Genomic DNA, 19778 nt, shown 5'->3' with positions numbered 1-19778 from the left:
TTTCATTTAATATATGACACTTTTTTGCCTCTTGGGTCATGGTTCTTAGTGTGCTCATTCCCTTCTCTACCTCTTCATGCTCCCAAACGTGCAAACTGTATCAGTGTCCTGTGCTATAGCCCAATGGGTAGAGCTCTGCAAATCTGCAGATAATCAGCTTTACATCTGCATCTGTGGTCCTCTTCATTTGTATTACAAAAAAAAATGTAGATCCACATGCATCTGCACAGGCTCTGTTGATCGGTCAATGGAAATGTATTCAGTGCCTAAAACTAGAAAAATCCCAATGTAGTTATTGGGATAAAGTAAGCAAAGGGTATTTTAATGAGTGTCATTCTTAAAAGTATATTGCAGCCAGAAATATCTGCTTATTCAAACATTGTAACTTATTGATCTCTCTTGGTTTCTTCTGGAGCTTACTGGTAAAATGGGTCACCACTAGAGTAGACACAGTATGATGGTAGATTCTGTATTTCTGGTTTCACCTGTTCTGGCAAGCCTTCACTCCTACTCTCTTCTCTTCTCTTCTCTTCTCCTCCCTCCCCCCTCCACTCCCTATCCACCAGTTCTCTTAACAAGAGGCCAGCTTCTCATAACTGGGACAAAACAATTTTGCCCCAGTCTTAATTTATATTATAATGGTCCCAAGATGCCTCAGTAAGAGTTGGAGTTGTATTGTACAAGTGCAGCACAAGAGAGCTCCTACTCTGAAGAATTTAAATCTAACAAGTCAGGAAACAAGTAGGCATACTAAACAATTGAGGGAAGATGAGACCCATAATAACATTCAGCCAGAGGTGTACAATTAAAAGGTTTTGAGTCTAACTTTCAGATACCAATGAAATATTGAAATCCTTAATCAGTTGACCTTTTGCGGCAGGCATGACAGTAGAGCAGGTTGTAAAATGGGATTTGTAGTACAAGATAATGACATCACAGTGCTTTGGAAAGTGGTGTTTTGCACAAGTGGCCATCTGGAAGAAAGTGCAAGTGAATTTGTGGAAAATATAAATGACTTCTGAAAGCTGGCAAGTATTGTTTTGTGGATGATTAGAGCAGCTAAATTGGTTAGTCCTCATCTCTTGAAAGGAGGGACTGTTAAGTCCTTTTTCTCCCAGAAATCAGAAATTGATGTCTGTTGCCTCTGAAAACAAACAATAGCAAATGTTGTGCCAAAATTTTGCTTAAGATTTTATTTATTTGTAAAAATCTGTTTCCTTAAGAATATATTTATATGGCACTCCAGCTTAGAGGCCTCAAGCAGAATTGGGGATCTATTGTACTGCCCAATGAAAGAGAGTTAAGATCAGTGTTCCCCTCCATTCTTGGACATTCTGCCAATTGATACTTTTGAGTTTTGAGAGTAACATGGATGTGTTACAAGAAGAGTGTCATCGTTATTAGCAATAGTCATATTTTGCATATGTATATATTTGAAAGTGTATATATTTGGGAAAGTGTATATGAAAATGTATATATTTGGGAAAGTGAGCTGTCCTCCTTTGTGGCAACTTCTCATCTACAATTTCTAAAGTTCTTTTGATCCTTCTACATTTATAACTACTTTTATGTTTACATAGATCTTGAGAGAATACAATTCATTTGCATGTTCACTCCGTCCCCCCCCCCCCACCTAAATGTTGTGCATTTCCTTGTTTAACTGTTACACATATTGGCTTTCTTCAGTCCTCACCTTAAAGTTGTCATCCTTTTCTTCCTTGCCACTTCCCTATTCGAGAGCAGCAATTTTAACACTTGTTTATATCCACTAATTCTGTACTTATAGACTGTCTACATTGGCAGATTCTTGCACAAGAACAGCGCAAAATCTTGCCTGCTGTCTACACTGCACAAGTGTTTTTGTGCAAGCAAATTTACAGTATAGCATGGTGAAACAGGGCTTCTTCTGGAAGAGTTATTCCTCTCCACATGAGGAATAAGCCCTCTTGCGTAAGAGCTCTTCCACAAGAGGGCAGTGTAGACAGGCAACATGAATTTCTTGTGCAAGAAGCCCCTATGGTTAAAATGGCCATCAGAGTTTTCTTGCACAAGACTGTCCACATTGCTATGCACATCTCTTGCGCAAAAGCACATGGCAGTGTGGATGCACTCTTGTGGAAGATTTTTTGCACAAGAACTCCTCTGCAAAGGGTTCTTGCACAATAAGCCGCCAATGTAAACATAGCCATAGTGGTTAACATAAAATGAATCCTTGGTGGATGAAGCTTGTGTCCATTAGGTGTTTTTAAAATCCTGTGCACAGAACCATGACAAGCTACAGTAATTGATGAGTTAATTTCCCTTCACACAAAGTTGGCCATTCCTGAAAGCCTATGAGTTCTTGTTTTTTTTTTTTTTTTTTTTTTTTTTTTAATCTAAAATATTTTGCTCTTTTCATATTTTGGAAAATACCTATTTGTGAGAACCTTTGGTATATTGCAAATATATATTTTGAGGGAAATGATGGCAATACATCCTCACTATAATAGAGCAAAGATTGAAACCTTAATTATGGCATTTTTCTATGACTAAATATGGGTAAAGATTAGCATAGTCCTTCCAGGATTCATGAGAGATGAACTCTGTATGGCTTTAAAAAAAGCTAATTACTTTTTGGGAGGGGAGTAGGAGATGTTGAACTCTCTAGTTAAAACAAAAAGGTTCAGTCTCTTTCCCCATCCCATCCCATCCCTCAGTCCTTCCTATGTAAACTAGGCTCCTACAGGACAGAAGGCTTGTTCTTGTGCTCAGCTCCTGCAAATGTTAGCCTTCGTATATCAAAGGATCTTGGATTCCCTTTTTTCCTCAGGCTTCCACTTCTTCCCCATTTAAAGATAATCTAGAGACCTCATGTGCACTTTCTTCCCCCTGGCTACTCTCTGGTAGTCTTCACCTGTGCACACCTTCAACCTTGGAGCTGAAGTATATCCATTTAGAGCACCCAATAGTGCTGCGGCTCCTTAGTTTTGACTTTTGCTGAGGACACTGGTTACAGCAGGGAGAGAAGAATGGTCACCATGGGTGCAGCTACACAGCAGGGTTATTTCAGAGTAACAGCTGTTCTTCTGAAATAACAATGCGAGCGTCAACACAGCAATTCAGTTATTTTGAAGTAATGGACAGCTTATTCCAACTTCTGTAAACGTCATTCTATGGGGAATAATGCCTATTCTGAAATAGTTATTTCAAAATAGCTGTAGTACAGATACTCCACTGCTGCTATTTCGAAATAGCTCCTCCCCAGGGCTATTCAAAATAATTACTCCCTAGCGCTTCCTGGGGCTCTAAATGGAGGTAGCGTGTCCACTTAATTTCGAGACTTCTCTGTAGTGTGGATGTTCTATTTTGAAATAAGCTATTTTGGAGTATTTCTTCCAGAATAGCTTCTTCTGAAATAAGTGTGCAGTGTAGATGTACCCCTTAGGACCACCATCTTCCTTTTCAAGATCAGTGTTTGCTCATTAAAAGTTTTTCATTGTGCTTATAACTCATTAACACCATTTGAGTGCCTTGCTTCTTGCCGCAAACTACTTGAGTGGAAGGGAATGTCTACTCTTTTCTCCTTCTAGCCAATGCAAGCCTCAGATTCTGAAATCCTTGCTCCAGCTTCCTCCCATGTACTGTAGTCTATGGGGGTGCTTCAAAGTTTGCAAGGAACCTTCTTAGAAGCACAGCATGACTTGTTAGCTGGACTTGCAGTAGAACCAGGAAAATTCAGTAGGTACTTTTCAGAGCTTGATTAAAGTTTGCTGGAGTCAAGTCATCTAGAAAAGTTTGTCAGTTCTAGCCTCTTGGCAATAGTATATTATCTGCTTTTGATGACTAATTATCTGTCTTTTTCCATCAGCTGCAAGGTTGGATTTCTTTTGCTCTTAATTACTATTCATGTATTTCTGTCTTGCACTACGTGGAGTTTTGTTCAGTTTGTTAATTTGACAAGTTATAACTTGACACTTGTCAATACAAGCAGTCCCCGAGTTACGCGGATCCGACTTATGTCCCGCCACCTGCGTCCTCCGGGGCGAGAAAAGCTGCTCTGCGTCTCCCTGGTCTGCTGGGGGTGGGGAGGGGAGGGAGAAGCCAGATCAGCGCCGCGGTCCTGCCCGGGTCCTCCGTGGCTTTGCTCAGCGTCTCCCTGGTCTGCTGGGGGGGGGGGGCAGCTTCCCCCCCCCCCCCAGCAGACCAGGGAGACATGGAGCAAAGCCCCGGGCCTGTGGTAGAGCAGGTGGGGCGCTGCCGGTTGGTCCCGCAGCACCGCTCCTTGGCGCTACTGGACCAACCCGGCAGCACCCCAGCTGCTCTGCCCCAGGCGTCCCCAAGTCAGCCGCTGCTGAAACTGACCAGCGGCTGACTACAGGAAGCCCCTGCCCCGGGCTTCCTGGAATCAGCTGCTGATCAGTTTCAGCAGCAGCTGACTTGGGGATGCCTGGGGTTCTTAAGTGGAATCTGTATGTAAGTTGGAACTGGCGTCCAGATTCAGCCGCTTTTGAAACTGATCAGTTTCAGCAGCAGCTGAATCTGGACGCCAGTTCCGACTTACATACAGATTCAACTTAGGGACTGTAGCTTTGTTCTTATCTTGTACATAACCCGGGGACTGCCTGTATGTAAGAACATAAATATTAGGTCCTCATTTTCTTACAATAGTATACATGATTTGATTCCTCATTTCAATTAACTGTTCAATGTACTAGCGTAATAGATACAAGTTATGCTGCTAAATGCACCAAAGATTTCCACGTGAATGGAACTCTGATATTTGTTACCTGCTGTCTAGACCCAGTTAATGTATACTTGCACACTTCAACAAATACAGTAAAACTCCGATGGTCCGGCATCTAATGGCCTGGCACTCCTGATGGTCCGGCACCATCAGAAACCCGGAAGTGCTCCGGGCAGCCGGACCATTGGAGCTGCTCTGCCCCCAGCTTCCCCATTCAGCCGCTGCTAAAACTGACCAGCAGCTGAATCAGAGAAGCTGGGGGCAGAGCAGCTGGAGTGCTGCTGGTAGGTCCTGTAGCGCTGCCCCTCGGGGCTGCAGGACCAACCCGGCAGCACCCCAGCTGTCCTCGATTCAGCCGCTGCTAATACTGATCAGCGGCTGACTCCAGGAAGCCTGAGACAGAGCTGCTCTGCCCTGGCTTCCTGGAATCAGCCGCTGATCAGTAGCAGCAGCAGCTGACTTGGGTACACTTCGGACAGAGAAGCTGGGGTGCTGCTGGGTTGGTCCCCGCAGCATCAACGTGCGGCGCTGTGGGGACCAACCCGGCAGCACTCTAGCTGCTCTGCTGCAGGTGTCCCCGATTCAGCCGCTGCTGAAACTGACCAGCAGTGGCTGAATCAGGGACGCCTGGGACAGAGCCGGACTATCGGGGGGGGGGGGGCTACGAGGGGTCTGGGGTGGCATCCACCCCACCCCAGACCCCTCATAGCCCCCCCTTCAGATAGTCCGGCATATCTGATAATCCAGCACCCCCTGGATCCTAAAGGTGCTGGATTATCGGAAGTTTACTGTATATGTTTTCTCTTCTGTGTACTTTATGACACAGTTCAGTATTCAACCTTGGGCCTTTTAGTATAGGAAAACAAACCTGTTTATGTGAGGACAAGAATTAATTGCTAGTCAGAATTGTTTTACACTACAAAACTTGAATGGCATTTTTATCATATATTAAAACTATTTTTGTTTTAACAACAAAGTGCAGTCTTGGCCTTCATACTGTTTTTATTTTTCATAGGTTATTACTCCAAAGAGATTATTGACATCTATTACTACTGTAAGTACTAGTGTAATACTCTGACTTCTGCGACATTTAAATTGCCATTATTCAAGGCCCTGTTCACACTTGCTCAGCAACATTATTTCCCCAATTCAAACAGTTAATATCGTCTATCACTTAAAATTCAAAACTACTTTCTACCAACCCTTTTCTGCATATAGCCGTTTGCTAGCTGACCGTTCTAAATACATAAAAGGATAAAATTGGTGCATATCCTTCTTCATTAAGAGCTCTAGAATTTCAAGTGTGGTGCCTAATTTAAGGTTAATCTTAATTTTATGTAAAGACAGCTTCTAAAATCAGTTTTTCTCCCCCGTTTTCTTTCCCTGGTGAATCTTTGTCTCTTTGCAGAAAAGCACCCTTCTTACCCCAGGTAAGCAAAATCTAAACTTCTTGTACTAAGGGGATATCTTTAACTTCTTATACCTAGGGGTTATTTAGCAAAGCAATAATCTCTCAACAGGATTGACTTGTATTTTAAACTCAAACTAAATTCTCTATTGGTGTGAGTCATGGAGCTATGTCAGTTTACATCAACTGAGAATATGGCCCAGGTTTATATGTAAAGTATTGTTGTAAGTAGCTGAGTTTTACTGTATAATGCCATCCTGGCATCCAATATCTATAGCTAACATACGTTTCCAGGTAAGGAATGATGTGTAAGTAAACCAACAGCCAATGGATTATCATGGTACACTTGAACCTCTTTAATCTGGCAAACCTGGGAAACAGGATTTGACAGATTAAAGATTTTTGCCAGCCCAGGGAGGGGAGGAGAATGGTGTTTATCTGGTATCCACTGCTGCTCCTGGGCACATCCTTCCTCCCTTACTCGGATTGCTATAGGAGCAGTGGGGAAAAGCCTCTGGCAGACTGTCACTGCGCTGCCATTCTTCCAGCTGGGGGATAGGGGAGTGCAAATACGCAAAGATGCTACTTCCTCACGTGCCAGGGTCCATATAATGGGTGTTCCTGTATTAGGGAAATCCAGAGTATGGAGGTTATAGTGAATTTTTAATTCATATATTGGGCACTATTGCTCTCAGTAGATGCAATATTGCATAACATAATTTTGCAATAGACTAACTCTGAGAATCAATTATAAGAATAGATTTTACAGGATCAGTGTGCATTTCATTGGCCTTTCTCACATGTCTATATTCCTGAGTTTTGAGGAAGTCGTTTTACTGTATGGCTTCTCCCCAACTCTGTATAAATGCCCTATGTCTCTGCTTTCCACAATGGCTTGCAAGGCCCATTCATGCAGAATGAAGGGAGAAGTTAATAGCAGAAAAATCATCCTTTCCTTTCTAATCTTTGTCTTCTGCTTTACACTACAATACTATGAGCCCAGCAAAATATCACACACACAAAATTACATGAAGTGAAATCTTAACTCGTTCTCTTCTCTCTACCCATCAGTCATGGCTAGTCCAAGTGGCCCCAATGCTGTGCGCACTAGTAACTTTGTACTTGTTGGATCTCACAAGATTTCACTGCTTTCACTTGGGAACTCCAAATTTACTTTGGACAAGGTAATGGAACCTATTTCTTACTACCTTTTTTTTTTTTCTCAAAAATATCCATATGTTACTAATGAAAATATAGAATTTTACCTAACCTAATGTTTCTAGGCAATGTTACCACCTTAAAAATAAAACCATTTAAATATCTTCAGACATTATCACCTATTGACTTTTTTTTAAAGGGGCTGAAGTACACATTTGCAGTACCAAAAAATGTAATTTTGTCATGGGGAACCACTGTTACTGTAGCTAAATGTAAGATACGTTGATATCCATTCCAGATCAATGAAATTTATCAGAAGTAAACTCATTCATACAGATCTGTTTTAGAAGTGGCTGTTTATAAATTAATCTTAATGTATGTTATGACCCAAGAAATAAGCCATTTAATGAGTCTTCTGCCAGTAATTGGTAACTTATCTGAATTTGCACTAAATTTCACAAAACAAACACAACCATCCCTCCCAAAAAACCATTCTTACCACATACCTAATACAGCTGACTCTGTTTATCTTGTGCAGATTTTAATATAGTAACCAATTAAAACTTTGGTTCACATCCACGATGGTGGTGGTTTTTTAATCGAACTGTCAGTAGAACTCATGTGTAAATATGGCTGTCATAGTTATATTCTACATAAATGTGTAACCCTAGAATTTGTAAACATTAACTGCGTAACAAAGAAGCAGATCCTTTATAATTTAAATACCTGTTTAACAATTTTATTACTGTATGCCAACATCTGTTCTAATTTAGTAATTTGCACAGATATAAAAATAACTCTTGTTACTTCATGAACACCAATAAACCTTGAAGTGTCATACTAAAGTGTGGTTGAGAAGGATTGGACTTAGTGGAATTCACTTTTATAGTAAGCTATCTTTATATCCCACAACTAGGGATTTGCAAACAAAGCTCCAGCTGCCAACACTCTGATTTCTTCAACTCTTTTTCTTTTTTGTTTATTTCCCTTTTTGACCTGGATCTCTTGTGGGATTTGTTCTTGAATTAAGCAGCACTTTATTTGTTACTGGAGTCTTGATTCTTGGGGAAGTAGTGGGTTTTTTACTTTAAATGCTTGGTTCTTCGTGTTTGAGTTTCATTTTTCCCATAAAAAAAAATTTATATAATTTAAAGAAGCCATGATGTTCATTAGATAGTGGTTGAGTGTATGGGCCACACTGAGAAATACAGATTTTTTTTTTTTTCCCCCTGGAAATCCTTCTAGAATTATCATTTTAAAGTTAATTTCTCTATATCATAAATGTAATTCTAGAGGTATAGTGGAAATCGGACACTACTTACTAGCTTTTTTTTTTTTAAACTTCAGCTATGTTGTGTTCCTTAACTATGCTAAACGATTTTTTAAATTTTGCCCCAGGGGGGCTTCCATGACCACCACGGTGGTGTTATAAATGTCTCTACCCTTAACTTCCAATGAAAGACTGAAGGAAGAAAGGAGTGAAACATACTCAAATGTAGTTTTTTATGCTGCTTTAAAAAAAAAAAAAAAACCTAAATTTCACATTCAGCATATTTCTTTTTTTCCTTAGATAAATTATGGAGGGAAGGAAAGAGAACTACTGGACTTTATGTTCCAGGACAAGGTTGCTATGTTTATTTGCTTAAGACACTATTTTCCTAGTGTATGTTGCTCGTGTCTGTTGCTCCTGAGCTTCGGAAGTAGTTGGAAATTGAAATTTTTCTGGGTCATATACAAGGTTCCTCTATAGACTTAGCAAACTGACAAGTGCAATATAGTACAACTGGGTCATTTACAAAGTCTGTGCAGTGATAGTCTATACTTGTAGACTTCCCAGCTTGCTGTAGAATTGAAATTTAAATGCCACCAAATTTAAAAACTTGCAGACTAGTGCTGTAAAGTTACCCTGCTTCATTTTTTTCCACACAGTTCCATCAAAGGGATAATTCTAACTATTGTGCTTTTAAAATAGGGATCTGAAGTTATTTAGCATCCCAAAAATTGTAGAGTGAGTGAGTGTAATGACCAGGTTGCATTTTTTTTAAGGCCTTAAAAAAACAACACTCCACAAAATATTTTTCTTCTAATGTTAAACAGTCTTTCTTAAAAGCAGGCCTAACTTCAGAAACCTCAGCAGGTGCTTACATCCTAGTCTTTTGAAGTATGGGGGCAAGGGGATCTCTTCCTGTCTGGCATAGTCTGAGCCCTCAGGTATTTGTGAAGAAGTGACTTATCTTGAACCACTCTTTGTCCCCTCCCCTTCATTTTTTTTTGCTCTGTTTAGTTCAGTAGAAAACACTGTATTCCTACAGCCAAGATTCCAGTACTCATGTTGAAATTCAACATTCATGAACTACCGAGCAGCTCCAATTCTATCCATGTTAATGGTAGGCGCAACCTAGAAAAACCAAAGGTCACGGACTAGAGTTTTCTCAAGTTGTCCAGCAAATCTGTCCTTCAAGGAAACTTAAACCGAGGAAGACTTTGTCAAGTGAAGCATAATTTTCCCACACAAGAGGAGTTCTTGAAGAACCCTCCTGCACACACACACTTTTACTGTAATCTGAATATAAATAACCATTTCCTGGCACACAGTAAACCGTGGATTCCTGGGACCTCTGCTGTAAACAAAAAAAATCTAGCATTTTTGCTGCTGCTTAGAGTACTTGTTCATTTGTGTTCCAGACAGATGTGTGCATGTATACATGCACAGTAACCAAAAGATTTTCTCCTAGCAGCTAGCCATTGTGTTTGTCTGGGACCTCCCTGGAGTGGTGCCATTATGGTGCCCATTATAGTGCCCTGCTGATCCTCCCCCCTCCTCAGTTCCTTCTTACTGCCAGTGATGGTAGCTGAGACTTCCCCTTGCTCATCACTTGCCTCACAAATGTTCTAGCAATTTTCTCAGTCTTTTCATATAGTTTAGCAGTTAGTTCACAGTTTAGTTTGCTTTGTTAGGAAAAGTTGTTAGGTACATGTCCCAGTCTTGTTAATGTTGATTCTGGGGTATGCTTCATTCTTCTTTTGAGTAGTGTCCCTGTAGGTGCTCCACCTTAGCTGCTTGAGCACCGCTGTGCCTCTGCTTGGAGACTCTAGGTAGTAGTGCCCACTGTCAGATGCACACGCAGAATGCTGCTATGCGACATTTGAAACCGCTATCCCGCTTGCGCAGCCAACTGTCTGTTCAGTTCTGTCTTTGTCACCAGCTTCAGTTTAATAGTAGACCTCACTCTAAGCTAGGAATAGATAGAGTTAATAGTTAATACTTTAGCATTATTATTACGCTTGCTTGTTGTTCTATAGTGTTAGACTAAAACAATTTTTTTTGTTTGTTTTTTCCTGGTTACAGTAGACTTTAGTACAGATAGTTCACTTGTGGTGCCACTTGGCAGAAACCGCCTAAAATGGTTCTCTTACTGGGACAAACCTGGCTCACCAGGATTTAACCAGTGAGCTGCAGGCTATCCATTCCCACATCTGAGTGTGCCTACTGCTTGGGTGAGGAGCACTGGATGGATCAGTGCCCCCATTGCAGAATTTTGCTGATGGAAATGGCTTTGAAACTGCAATCAGATTCAGGCACTGTAGATCCAGTGCGTACTTAGACTTTGACCAGAGTACCATTCCCTCTATCGATATGCTCTGGAGGAATGCCCGTTGATGCTGCCATTGCTTTTGTGGAGTGGGCCCATATGTTGGACTGGGGCTCCTTTTGAAATATAGTATAGGCTAGGCATATACAGCCTGAAATCCATTTAGATAATCTGTGTTTCGAAATCTGTGTTTCAGTACTCTGGTACTGATCTTGAAACTTTGTCTGGAGCACTGAGAGAAGGACTCTGGCAGAGACCGGCACTGGCATGCTGCTACTCAGGACTGTGCTGGCCCTCAGCATCTCTTCCAGTCGCCTAGCTAAAAGAAAAGGAGGGACAGGGGCTGATCTTCAGCTTCACAGTTCTCAGACCAGCACAGATACCACAGTTGGGCCACAATGCCTGTCGAGTCCCAGCTAACCTAGTTCACTGGTGCCATCAGGACACTTACCTATGCCCTCGCTGCTGGAAGCACTTGATGTGCTTTCTGGCACTGGCTTCTCCATGTAGACAGGAGGTTGTATCAGCACTGCAGCCCCCGATGAGACTGCCGGTGCACTTCAAAGGGAAACCAGCAATAGTGGCATCCATGTTACCCTATTTCTGTCCTTCCAGGGACCACAGCAGTTCTCCCACCTCTAAGATTGATGTCAGAGATGTAGGTCCCCTGTGGTCTTCGTACTCAATTGGAGTCAGTCTGACTCCTACAGATTGGCGTATAGTGGGCACAAGTTGTCATCTTGGCACCACAGGAAATCTTACTACTCCCTGAGCCACCAGTGACAGAACCCTCCACAATTGCCTGTTTGGGCTCTCTGGGCCTGAAAGTCTTTGATACTTTTTGCCAAGATTTCACTGTTCCTTAAAGTATCTAGTGCAGGAGTAAAACCACACACTTTATCTGAGACAATTGTCAGATTGTGTGCCTCTGCCGATTAGGGATATAAAAGTTTAACTGGTTACCTGGTAAACGATAGCCTTACCAACTTGCTTATCTGGTGATTAGTTAACCAGAGGGCTGGGCCAAAGCAGGCAGCCAACCTCCTTTCTCCATACCCTCCAGTAGGAATGGACCTTCATGGTAAACCAGTTAAACATATAGTTTAACCAGTTAACTTTTTAAGTAGGTATTTATATCCCTACTGCAGATGTGCTTTATGTATTTTTGACTATATCTACTGACTATCAACAAGTTTTTGAATTCTAAGAGCTCTACATTTCTGATTATGGATAAAAGCATGTTTTTATAACCTCTTATTTAGGAAGCTTTTTCCTTGATTTTTGTACATGTCTTACAAGCAGTGAATATGGAGGGCCTGATCTTGTTCCCAAGGAAGTCACTGACTAAATTTCTGTCAACTGTGATGGATGGTATTGGTTCTATTTGCCTCTTCACTTGATATACACAAAGTCATTTCTGGGAGAATGGAGTATTCTTGTATAGTAGTGAGCACACCAATGTATCTGTTGGAATCACGGGCGCTTTTTGCTTTTAGATATTGTATGGATACATTGGATCTCATCAGTAATGTGAAAAATAAACATTAGTAAGCACTACATTCTGCTTCAAAATAATGTACAGTAGAGTCTCGATCATCTGACCAAAATGGGACCAAAGGATGGTTGGCTAATCGAAATATCGGATAATATGGAAAATACCTTGCAGGGGCCAAGGTATTTTTCCCTGTCAGCTGCTGCTCTGCAGTCACTCGGCTGCTTCGTGGGGAGCCGCACTGCCCCCGGACCTCCCCTTTCTCTCCCGGCCAGTCACGCTGCCTGACTGAGAGACAGGCTGGGGGAGATGGGAGAGGTCGGGGGCAGCACGACTGGCCGGGGGAGGTCAGGGCACCCTGCGACCTTCAGGGGCGGGGGCAGCTGGGCTCTGGCATCCTGCCGCATGGCCCTGCTCTCTACTCCCTCTTCTCTCACCGTCTTTGTCTCCCCAATGCCCGGCACCTTCCCTTCTGCACTCCGCTCTGTCGGCTCCACTGCCTGCACAATTGTCTTGGGCAGCCACAGGCATGTCGGATAACACGGAATGTCGGATAATCGAGACTCTACTGTACTTAGATTCTGAGTTACTAAATCATTCTAATCCTGATGAAATTTTGTCAACTTCCTAGCTTTATTGCAAGATTTTTTTTTTTCTCTCTACTGAAACAGCTTCTAGAAGGAAACATTGAGTTTTAATAGTTGGCTTGTTATAGAGCAGCCTGATAGTGATATGGGATTATGACCGAATTTATATGTGAATGGTTCTTCAGACTTGCATGGAATTGTTTCAAGGCATGTATGTTCTGTTCAGCAGGATAGCATTCTAATTGCCCTCTAGTGGCACAGGACCTACTTATGCCCTAGTCTATCTTAGTAATGTTTTTAGCAGATTTACACAAAATTGGTTAACACAAACCCTCTGTCTTGTCTCATGACAGAGACAACTGTAACGAATACTCTAACCAAGTGTTTTAGGTTTAGCTAAAAAGCATTCTGGGTGGATATATTATCTTGTGGACAAGTTTTCCACTTTACTTTGCTTACAAATAAGGTTAACCATCCCCCTACCCTCAGGAGAATGTAGATGTCATCTAAATGTCTTCTAATTCTGAGGACAATAGATTATATAGCCAAACCTTTAACATGAATCTTTCTAGAGGACTATACAAATAGCATTTCACTCATACCTTAAAATGTGAAGGGTTGTCTACAGTGAGAAGCTAATTCATATAAAGATAGGATGTGAATTTAAAGTGGAGTCACTATTCCTGATTTAACTCCTTGTGCAGACTTTGAGTGGATTCATCTTTGGAAAATGGCACTCTTATTGTAGTGAAGAGCATCCACACATGGAGCTTCATCAAGAATAGTTAATCAGGAAGAGCTCCTTGTGTAGGTAAGCCCTTACAAGTGAAGTCTAAAAAATTAATGACACTTTTGACAGTAAGTGGCTGTTGGGCCTGGTATTTAGGGGTCTCTGGCCCCTAATGATAGATGTAAATGTAAAAAAATTCTTTGCTAATCTCTTGGTGTTGCAGATTTGTACAGGGAAAAAAGTTGACCTGTATCAATTAAATAACTTATTTTTTTTCTCCCGCAGGTTCCCTTTCTGTCTTCTTTAGAAGGCCATATATATCTAAAACTAAAATGTCAGGTAGACTCCTTTGTGGAAGAAAAGGGATTTTTGGTAAGTAGCTCACTTATTGTTCGCAAATTACTCTGACTTAAGTAAAACAAGCACATTTATTTTCTTGGCAGTAACAAAACCAGGCTTAATAAATGCTCAGATTGAAATGATTCCATTCTACCCATATCTTCTTATTTTGAAAGTAAAGTTTGTAAGAATGGCTTAAGATTTGCTTTTCCTAACTAAAAAGCAGAGTCTATATTGAATCTGCAAAACTAAGGCTAAAATTGCTTTAATACAATATTGCCTTTTGATATACTAAACTGAAAACAAAAATTCAGTTCAGTGTTCTGTTTTTTGGATGTCTGGCCAGTAGGGATATCAATGTGTAGTCGACTACACAATTAACCTATAACACTAGGTTTATCAGTTTCTTTTATCAACTACATGCACTCCCTCCCCCACTCCGTCCCTTGCTCTGTCTATCAGAGTGGGGTAGTTGGTTTTTAAGCCGGCTCCCCACAAGCACAGGTGGCTCTGCAGAGCTGGTCTTCCCCCTCCATCCCCAGAGGCAGCAGTGTGGAGGGTGAGGGGGGGCATGCGAGAGCTGATAGACACAGGGAGCTGACTTGAAAACCAGCTTCCCTCGTGTAGCAACTCATGCGAGCCACTTGCCCCCCCATTGCTGCCTCTCACATAGGCAGTGAGGTGGGCAGGCAGGAGGCGACTGCCTTCTCCAGCCTCCATCCCCCTGCTGCTGCTATCAGAGGCAGCAGCATGAGGTTCGAGGGAAGGAATGCCGCTCCCTGGGATACTAGTGCAACTCCTGACCATGGGGAGCTGATACAGAGCCAGCAGCTCAAGGTGGCAGACTCTCCCTCCCTCCTGCCAGAGTAGGGCTGGAAGCACACTGGCTGCCAGTCCTGACCCTAGGGACTATCGAATAATCATGTAATCGCTAACACTTGATTCAGTTACACAATTATTCAATTAATCACTGTCTAATATTCCTAGTGGCCAGATGTTTTGTTTTATTGTAATTGTCCTTTCATCCACCTCCCTTTGACGGAACTAATATGGCTAGTTTGACAGGCATAGGGTGAGATTCTACAGCTGTTACTAGACACCCCCCTCACATACACACTTCTTTGTTGTGACAACTAGGACTCTGTGACCTTTTAAAAGCAAATATTATGTAATCCGATATGCAAATATTATTATGTAATCCGATATCCAAAATGTGTTTAAAATCAATATCTGTAAAACCAAATCTTAACCTGGCGTTGGTTTATTCAATGTAGCTGTCATTCCAGCCTAGTGAAATGCATTATTACATTTGTATCCAGCAGATGGCACTAAATGTGCTGGAAAAATGCCATTGTGAAACATAAGTGTCTACTATAATTTGGTTAATTCAGAGTCAAAATCTGTCTTCCTTTCCTGTCTATATAGATATAAGTTCCCAATTTTATTTCTTGGAATCCCCTTCGTTATCTTGATCTGCAAACTGCTGCATACTTTGATATCTAAGCCTCCATTTTTCTTAACAGTCTCTTTTGGGTCAACATTAAACTTCTATTTTCATGCATTTAAAAATGGACTGCCATACTCTGCTAAGCACAAACCATATTTTGGTTTTTACTATAATCTTAAAAGCCTTTTAGAGCAGACTACTTTACACTGGCTTCCTGTACTGTTTAATTGTGTTGCTTCCTGAATTGCTTAGGAAAAGGTAAATAATATAACACAGGAAAACCTGCCAATCTTGCCAAGAGCAGTAAATGGTCTGCAGAAACTAAAGAAATATAGGGATGTAGCCTAGTCCAGTATCTTGTCTTCCAACAGTGGCAAATACCAGGTGCTTCAGAGGGAATAAGTAACCATCTAGTGAGCCAGCCCCTGTTGCCCATTCTTCTGTCAAAGAAGGGCTAGGAACTCTATCCCTGCCCATTCATTCTGGCTAAATAGCCAGTGATGGATCTTTCCTCCATGAATTTGCAGTTTTTTAAAAATTCCGTGATAGTCTTGGTGTTCAGGGAATCCTCTGGCAAAGAGTTCTACAGGTTGACTGTTTTGTGAAGAAATACTTTTTATTTTAAATCTGCTTCCTATTCATTTCATTTGGTGACCCTTAGTTCTTGAGTTTATGAAAAGGAGTAAATCGCATGCAGGAAAGGAATTTTGTAGTCATTGTGGATAGTTCTCTGAAAACATCCACTCAACATGCATTGACAGTCAAGAGCTAACAATAGTGGGAATCATTACGAAACATAGCAAGACAGTAAATATATTTCCTATAAATCCATTGTATGCCCTTATTGTAAATTATTAGGGGTATGGAATAGCTTCCATATTTGGAGTGAGGAGTAAGACTGGGACTTCAGCTTGGAACAGAGAAGATTAAGTGGGGGGGGAGGGAGATAATTGAGGTCTATAAAATCATGACTGTTCTGGAGAAAGTGCTAACAGCTAATTTAGATCCCATCATTTAATATTTATAGTTGGATTGTTTTCCAATGCGCATGACGTTGGCATTTATCAACATTGAATTTCATCTGCTATTTTTTGCCAAGTTGCCCAGTTTGTGAGGTCGCTTTGTAACTTTCTGCAGTCACTTTCAGAATTAACAATCTTGAGTAGCTTTGTATCCTCTACACCTCATTCCCCCAGATGTCCATGGACCACAAAGTTGAAAGCGGCTCTTCAAGCTAACACTCAAGATGCTTGCAATTCAGTGCTTGAAGATAAAATGTTAGTTTTTACAAAATGAATGTTTATAAACTTAATTGCTTTTTTATTTTTTTTAAAATATTGGAGGTAGCAGCACTCTAAACCTAGGAGTAATGTCTAGATTGCAGATGCATCTACAAAATAAAAAAATCTCAATTTGCATATCGAGCCTTTTTACACAAAAAAGCTTATTATATTAATAGGCGTGAGGTCTGTGGAAGGCAATTTGGTGTCAAATCATGGTCCTTACAAATGCCAGCTTTTAGCAGTGAATTGGATCTTGTGTAAAGCACTAGGCAAGAATTATATATTATGGAAAGACAAAGAATGGTTTAATATTGAGGGGAAGGAATGCAGGGTGTGTGGAAATGTCTCACAAAGTATAATGAATTCTAAGTGCTGTTGGTGGCCAATCCTATCCTCTGGTTCCTAAATGCAGAAAAATCTGGCTGTCATTGTCTTGAGGGACAGTACTTTGACAATCTGTTCTTTGTCTATAGGCAAGTTCTAGCTTCTGATTTATTACAGCCTTGACTATAATGATATTAGTATACTTGATTTGTGTAAAGTGGTATGCTCCCTTCCCATCCCCTTAAAAAAAAAAAAAAAAAAAAAAACCAGGAAAAAACCCTGAACACAATGGTTGATATAAAGTTGTTATATCAGTATGATTAACCAACATAGTTTAAACAAGGATAAAATAAGTGTGTCAAGTCATGCAGGTTTTTTAATTCTTTTTAGACAATGTTTGAAGATGTTAGTGGATTTGGGGCTTGGCATCGGCGCTGGTGTGTGCTTTCTGGAAACTGCATCTCTTACTGGACATATCCAGATGATGAAAAGCGAAAGGTAATTTAATTTAAAATACACCTCATTGAATATTATAATTGAGAACCTCCCACTAAGCAATCTGCAGTATTTCATAGTATCTGTCTTCCCTTAATCCTGCATTTTTTTATTTTTTTTTTTAACTGATGCAGTTAGTCCTTAAAAATCTGAGCTCTGAAATATTTTGGGGTAGGCTGTGCAAGATAACTTTTCTCCCAATTTGATTTCTGTATAAGCCAGGACAAAGAGAGAGCCAGATCCTGAAGTTGGTGACCGTTTCCATAGTGGTCGAGTGGGAGGCCCTCATTTTCTTTAACTTTCAAGATTTAAAGCTTTCTCTGTTAGGTATCTTATCTGATGCTTGTCTCTCTTTCAATGTAAAAGAGGTGATGTAACACTCCTTGGCAACTTAGATAAACACGGTTCATTTAAATGATATGGGGTTTGCCTTACCATTTTGTCAAAACAGCATTGTTAGCCTGACAAATTCCATTAAAACTTTTGAGCAGTATGCTTTACTATAGTAGGGGGCCCAACTGTATTTATAGCATCATTTCCTGCTGATGAAATTGACCAAACTATGTTACAACTATGGCTTGTAGTCTTGCAATTTTTTAATGTGGTTGATTGTGTTGTTTAAGTTTTTTCAGTTAGACTAATACCACTACTCCTTTGAATATCTTGTAGACAGTTTGAGTTACATTCCTAGCCATTAACTAGAGAGTAAGAGACTAATTGAGTAGTCGACTGCCCAATAAACATGTTTGTCGGGTAGTTGAGTCACTACACAACTAATCTCTCCCCCCTGCTGCCTCTATCGGGGTGGAGCAGGAGCTGCCTTAAAAGCCGGTTTCCCCCTGAACTATGTCTGCAGGGTGGTTGGGAGCAGGGGCGACAGAGGTGCAAAGGGAGATGGGCATGAGCCGGGAATCAGCTGATTCCTGGGTCCCCTGCTGAGCCTCTGGCTTTTAAATGGAGTAAGAACTGGGCAGCTCATACTCCGCTGCAGCTCTGCCTTTTAAATGGAGTTAGCTTCCTGGGCTGGGAGCAACCCCGCAGCAGCTCTGCAATTCTCTCTCCCCTTCCTCCCCATCGAGTAGTTGATGGAAACTCATCGACTACTTGATTAGCTGTTTAAATGCAATTTAATATCCCTACTAATGGCCCAAACAAGGAGGTTCATCTCTCACTGATTTGAGCCCTTTGGCTCCTTGGTGTAGTTCTACATGGATTCCTCCTGGAAGAATTCTGTGCCAAACATTTAAAAATTCTACACCCCATGTTTTCATTCTGCATATTTGGTCAAAATAAAACAATATAATCACATCAGTTTTATTTTGGCAATTTATTTCAAAATACCTATCAAAGTACATGTGTAACAATACAAACATTAAAGATTTGGGAAACTTTTTTTGACAACTAGATCCCTTATTAGACATATGAATACAGAATGCTGAGTAAATCGCTTAAACTACATTTATATAAGACTATATTTCCTGCATCCCTCAGAGGAAATGCAAAGGTTTGGGGGAGTCAGGGTTAATGGAGGAACTGAGGGAGAGGGAAGTAATTGCTGGGAAAGAGCCTGGGTAAGAACTTAAAAGGTTGTGGGGTATGGGTGGGGAAAAGTATGGAACAAGGGTTTTGGTTTTTGTTTGGGGGGGAGGAGGGAGAGGGAGAGCAGGGAGAGATTGTTAGGAAGCACTCTCCAGGCAGATACTGGCTGATCTCTAGCCTCTTCCATTGTCAGGCACGTCTGCCCCTATCTCCATGAGTCCTTGCACCTTCTGTCCACGTGTCATCACTTCCCTCATGTCCCTGCATCATCTGTGCCATATGTCTCTGTGCCCCCATTCAGCCATTCAGTTTTTTCCCCTGTAGCTCTGCACCCCATCTCCTCTGCTCATGTTGCCGTACATTGCCCTCTTTCTCCCCCCCCCCCCCATGGTCCTCCACTTCTGCTTCCATTCAGCCCTGCTCTAGTCCATCCTTTCCCCCTAGCCCTTATGAATTTGTCTGAAACCCCTCTTGCCCTCCCCCACACCTCCACCGGCTGCCCCATGCTGTCTCTATATACCCCTGTCTCCTGACCTTGCCGACAGGCATAATGAAGAAGGCGCTGCAGACTTTTCCCCATGATAACTTGGGCTGGCAAGAAGCAGCTGCTATGTTCTAATGCCACAGTTCCTTCTAGTGGGCAAAAAGCAGAACTGCAGC

General features: G+C 41.4%; 1 protein-coding gene across 2 annotated transcripts in view; it reads left to right on the top strand.

The window, feature by feature from the left end:
- The window catches only part of ANLN (anillin, actin binding protein), a 56456-nt gene that overhangs the window by 26351 nt on the left and 10327 nt on the right, over positions 1–19778 (top strand). Inside the window, exons 18-23 of one of the 2 annotated variants that reach the window (XM_075921746.1) lie at positions 5739–5777; positions 6132–6153; positions 7203–7315; positions 8860–8913; positions 13977–14063; positions 17475–17582. In XM_075921746.1, coding sequence (XP_075777861.1) covers positions 5739–5777; positions 6132–6153; positions 7203–7315; positions 8860–8913; positions 13977–14063; positions 17475–17582 — 423 coding nt within the window. The remainder of the gene's footprint in view (positions 1–5738; positions 5778–6131; positions 6154–7202; positions 7316–8859; positions 8914–13976; positions 14064–17474; positions 17583–19778) is intronic. The other variant, XM_075921747.1, reaches the window with a different exon arrangement.

Source organism: Pelodiscus sinensis, chromosome 2 (assembly GCF_049634645.1).
Source record: "Pelodiscus sinensis isolate JC-2024 chromosome 2, ASM4963464v1, whole genome shotgun sequence".
NCBI lineage: Eukaryota > Metazoa > Chordata > Testudines > Trionychidae > Pelodiscus > Pelodiscus sinensis.
The sequence above is the reverse complement of the archived record's forward strand: the minus strand, read 5'-3'. Positions and strand labels throughout refer to the sequence as shown.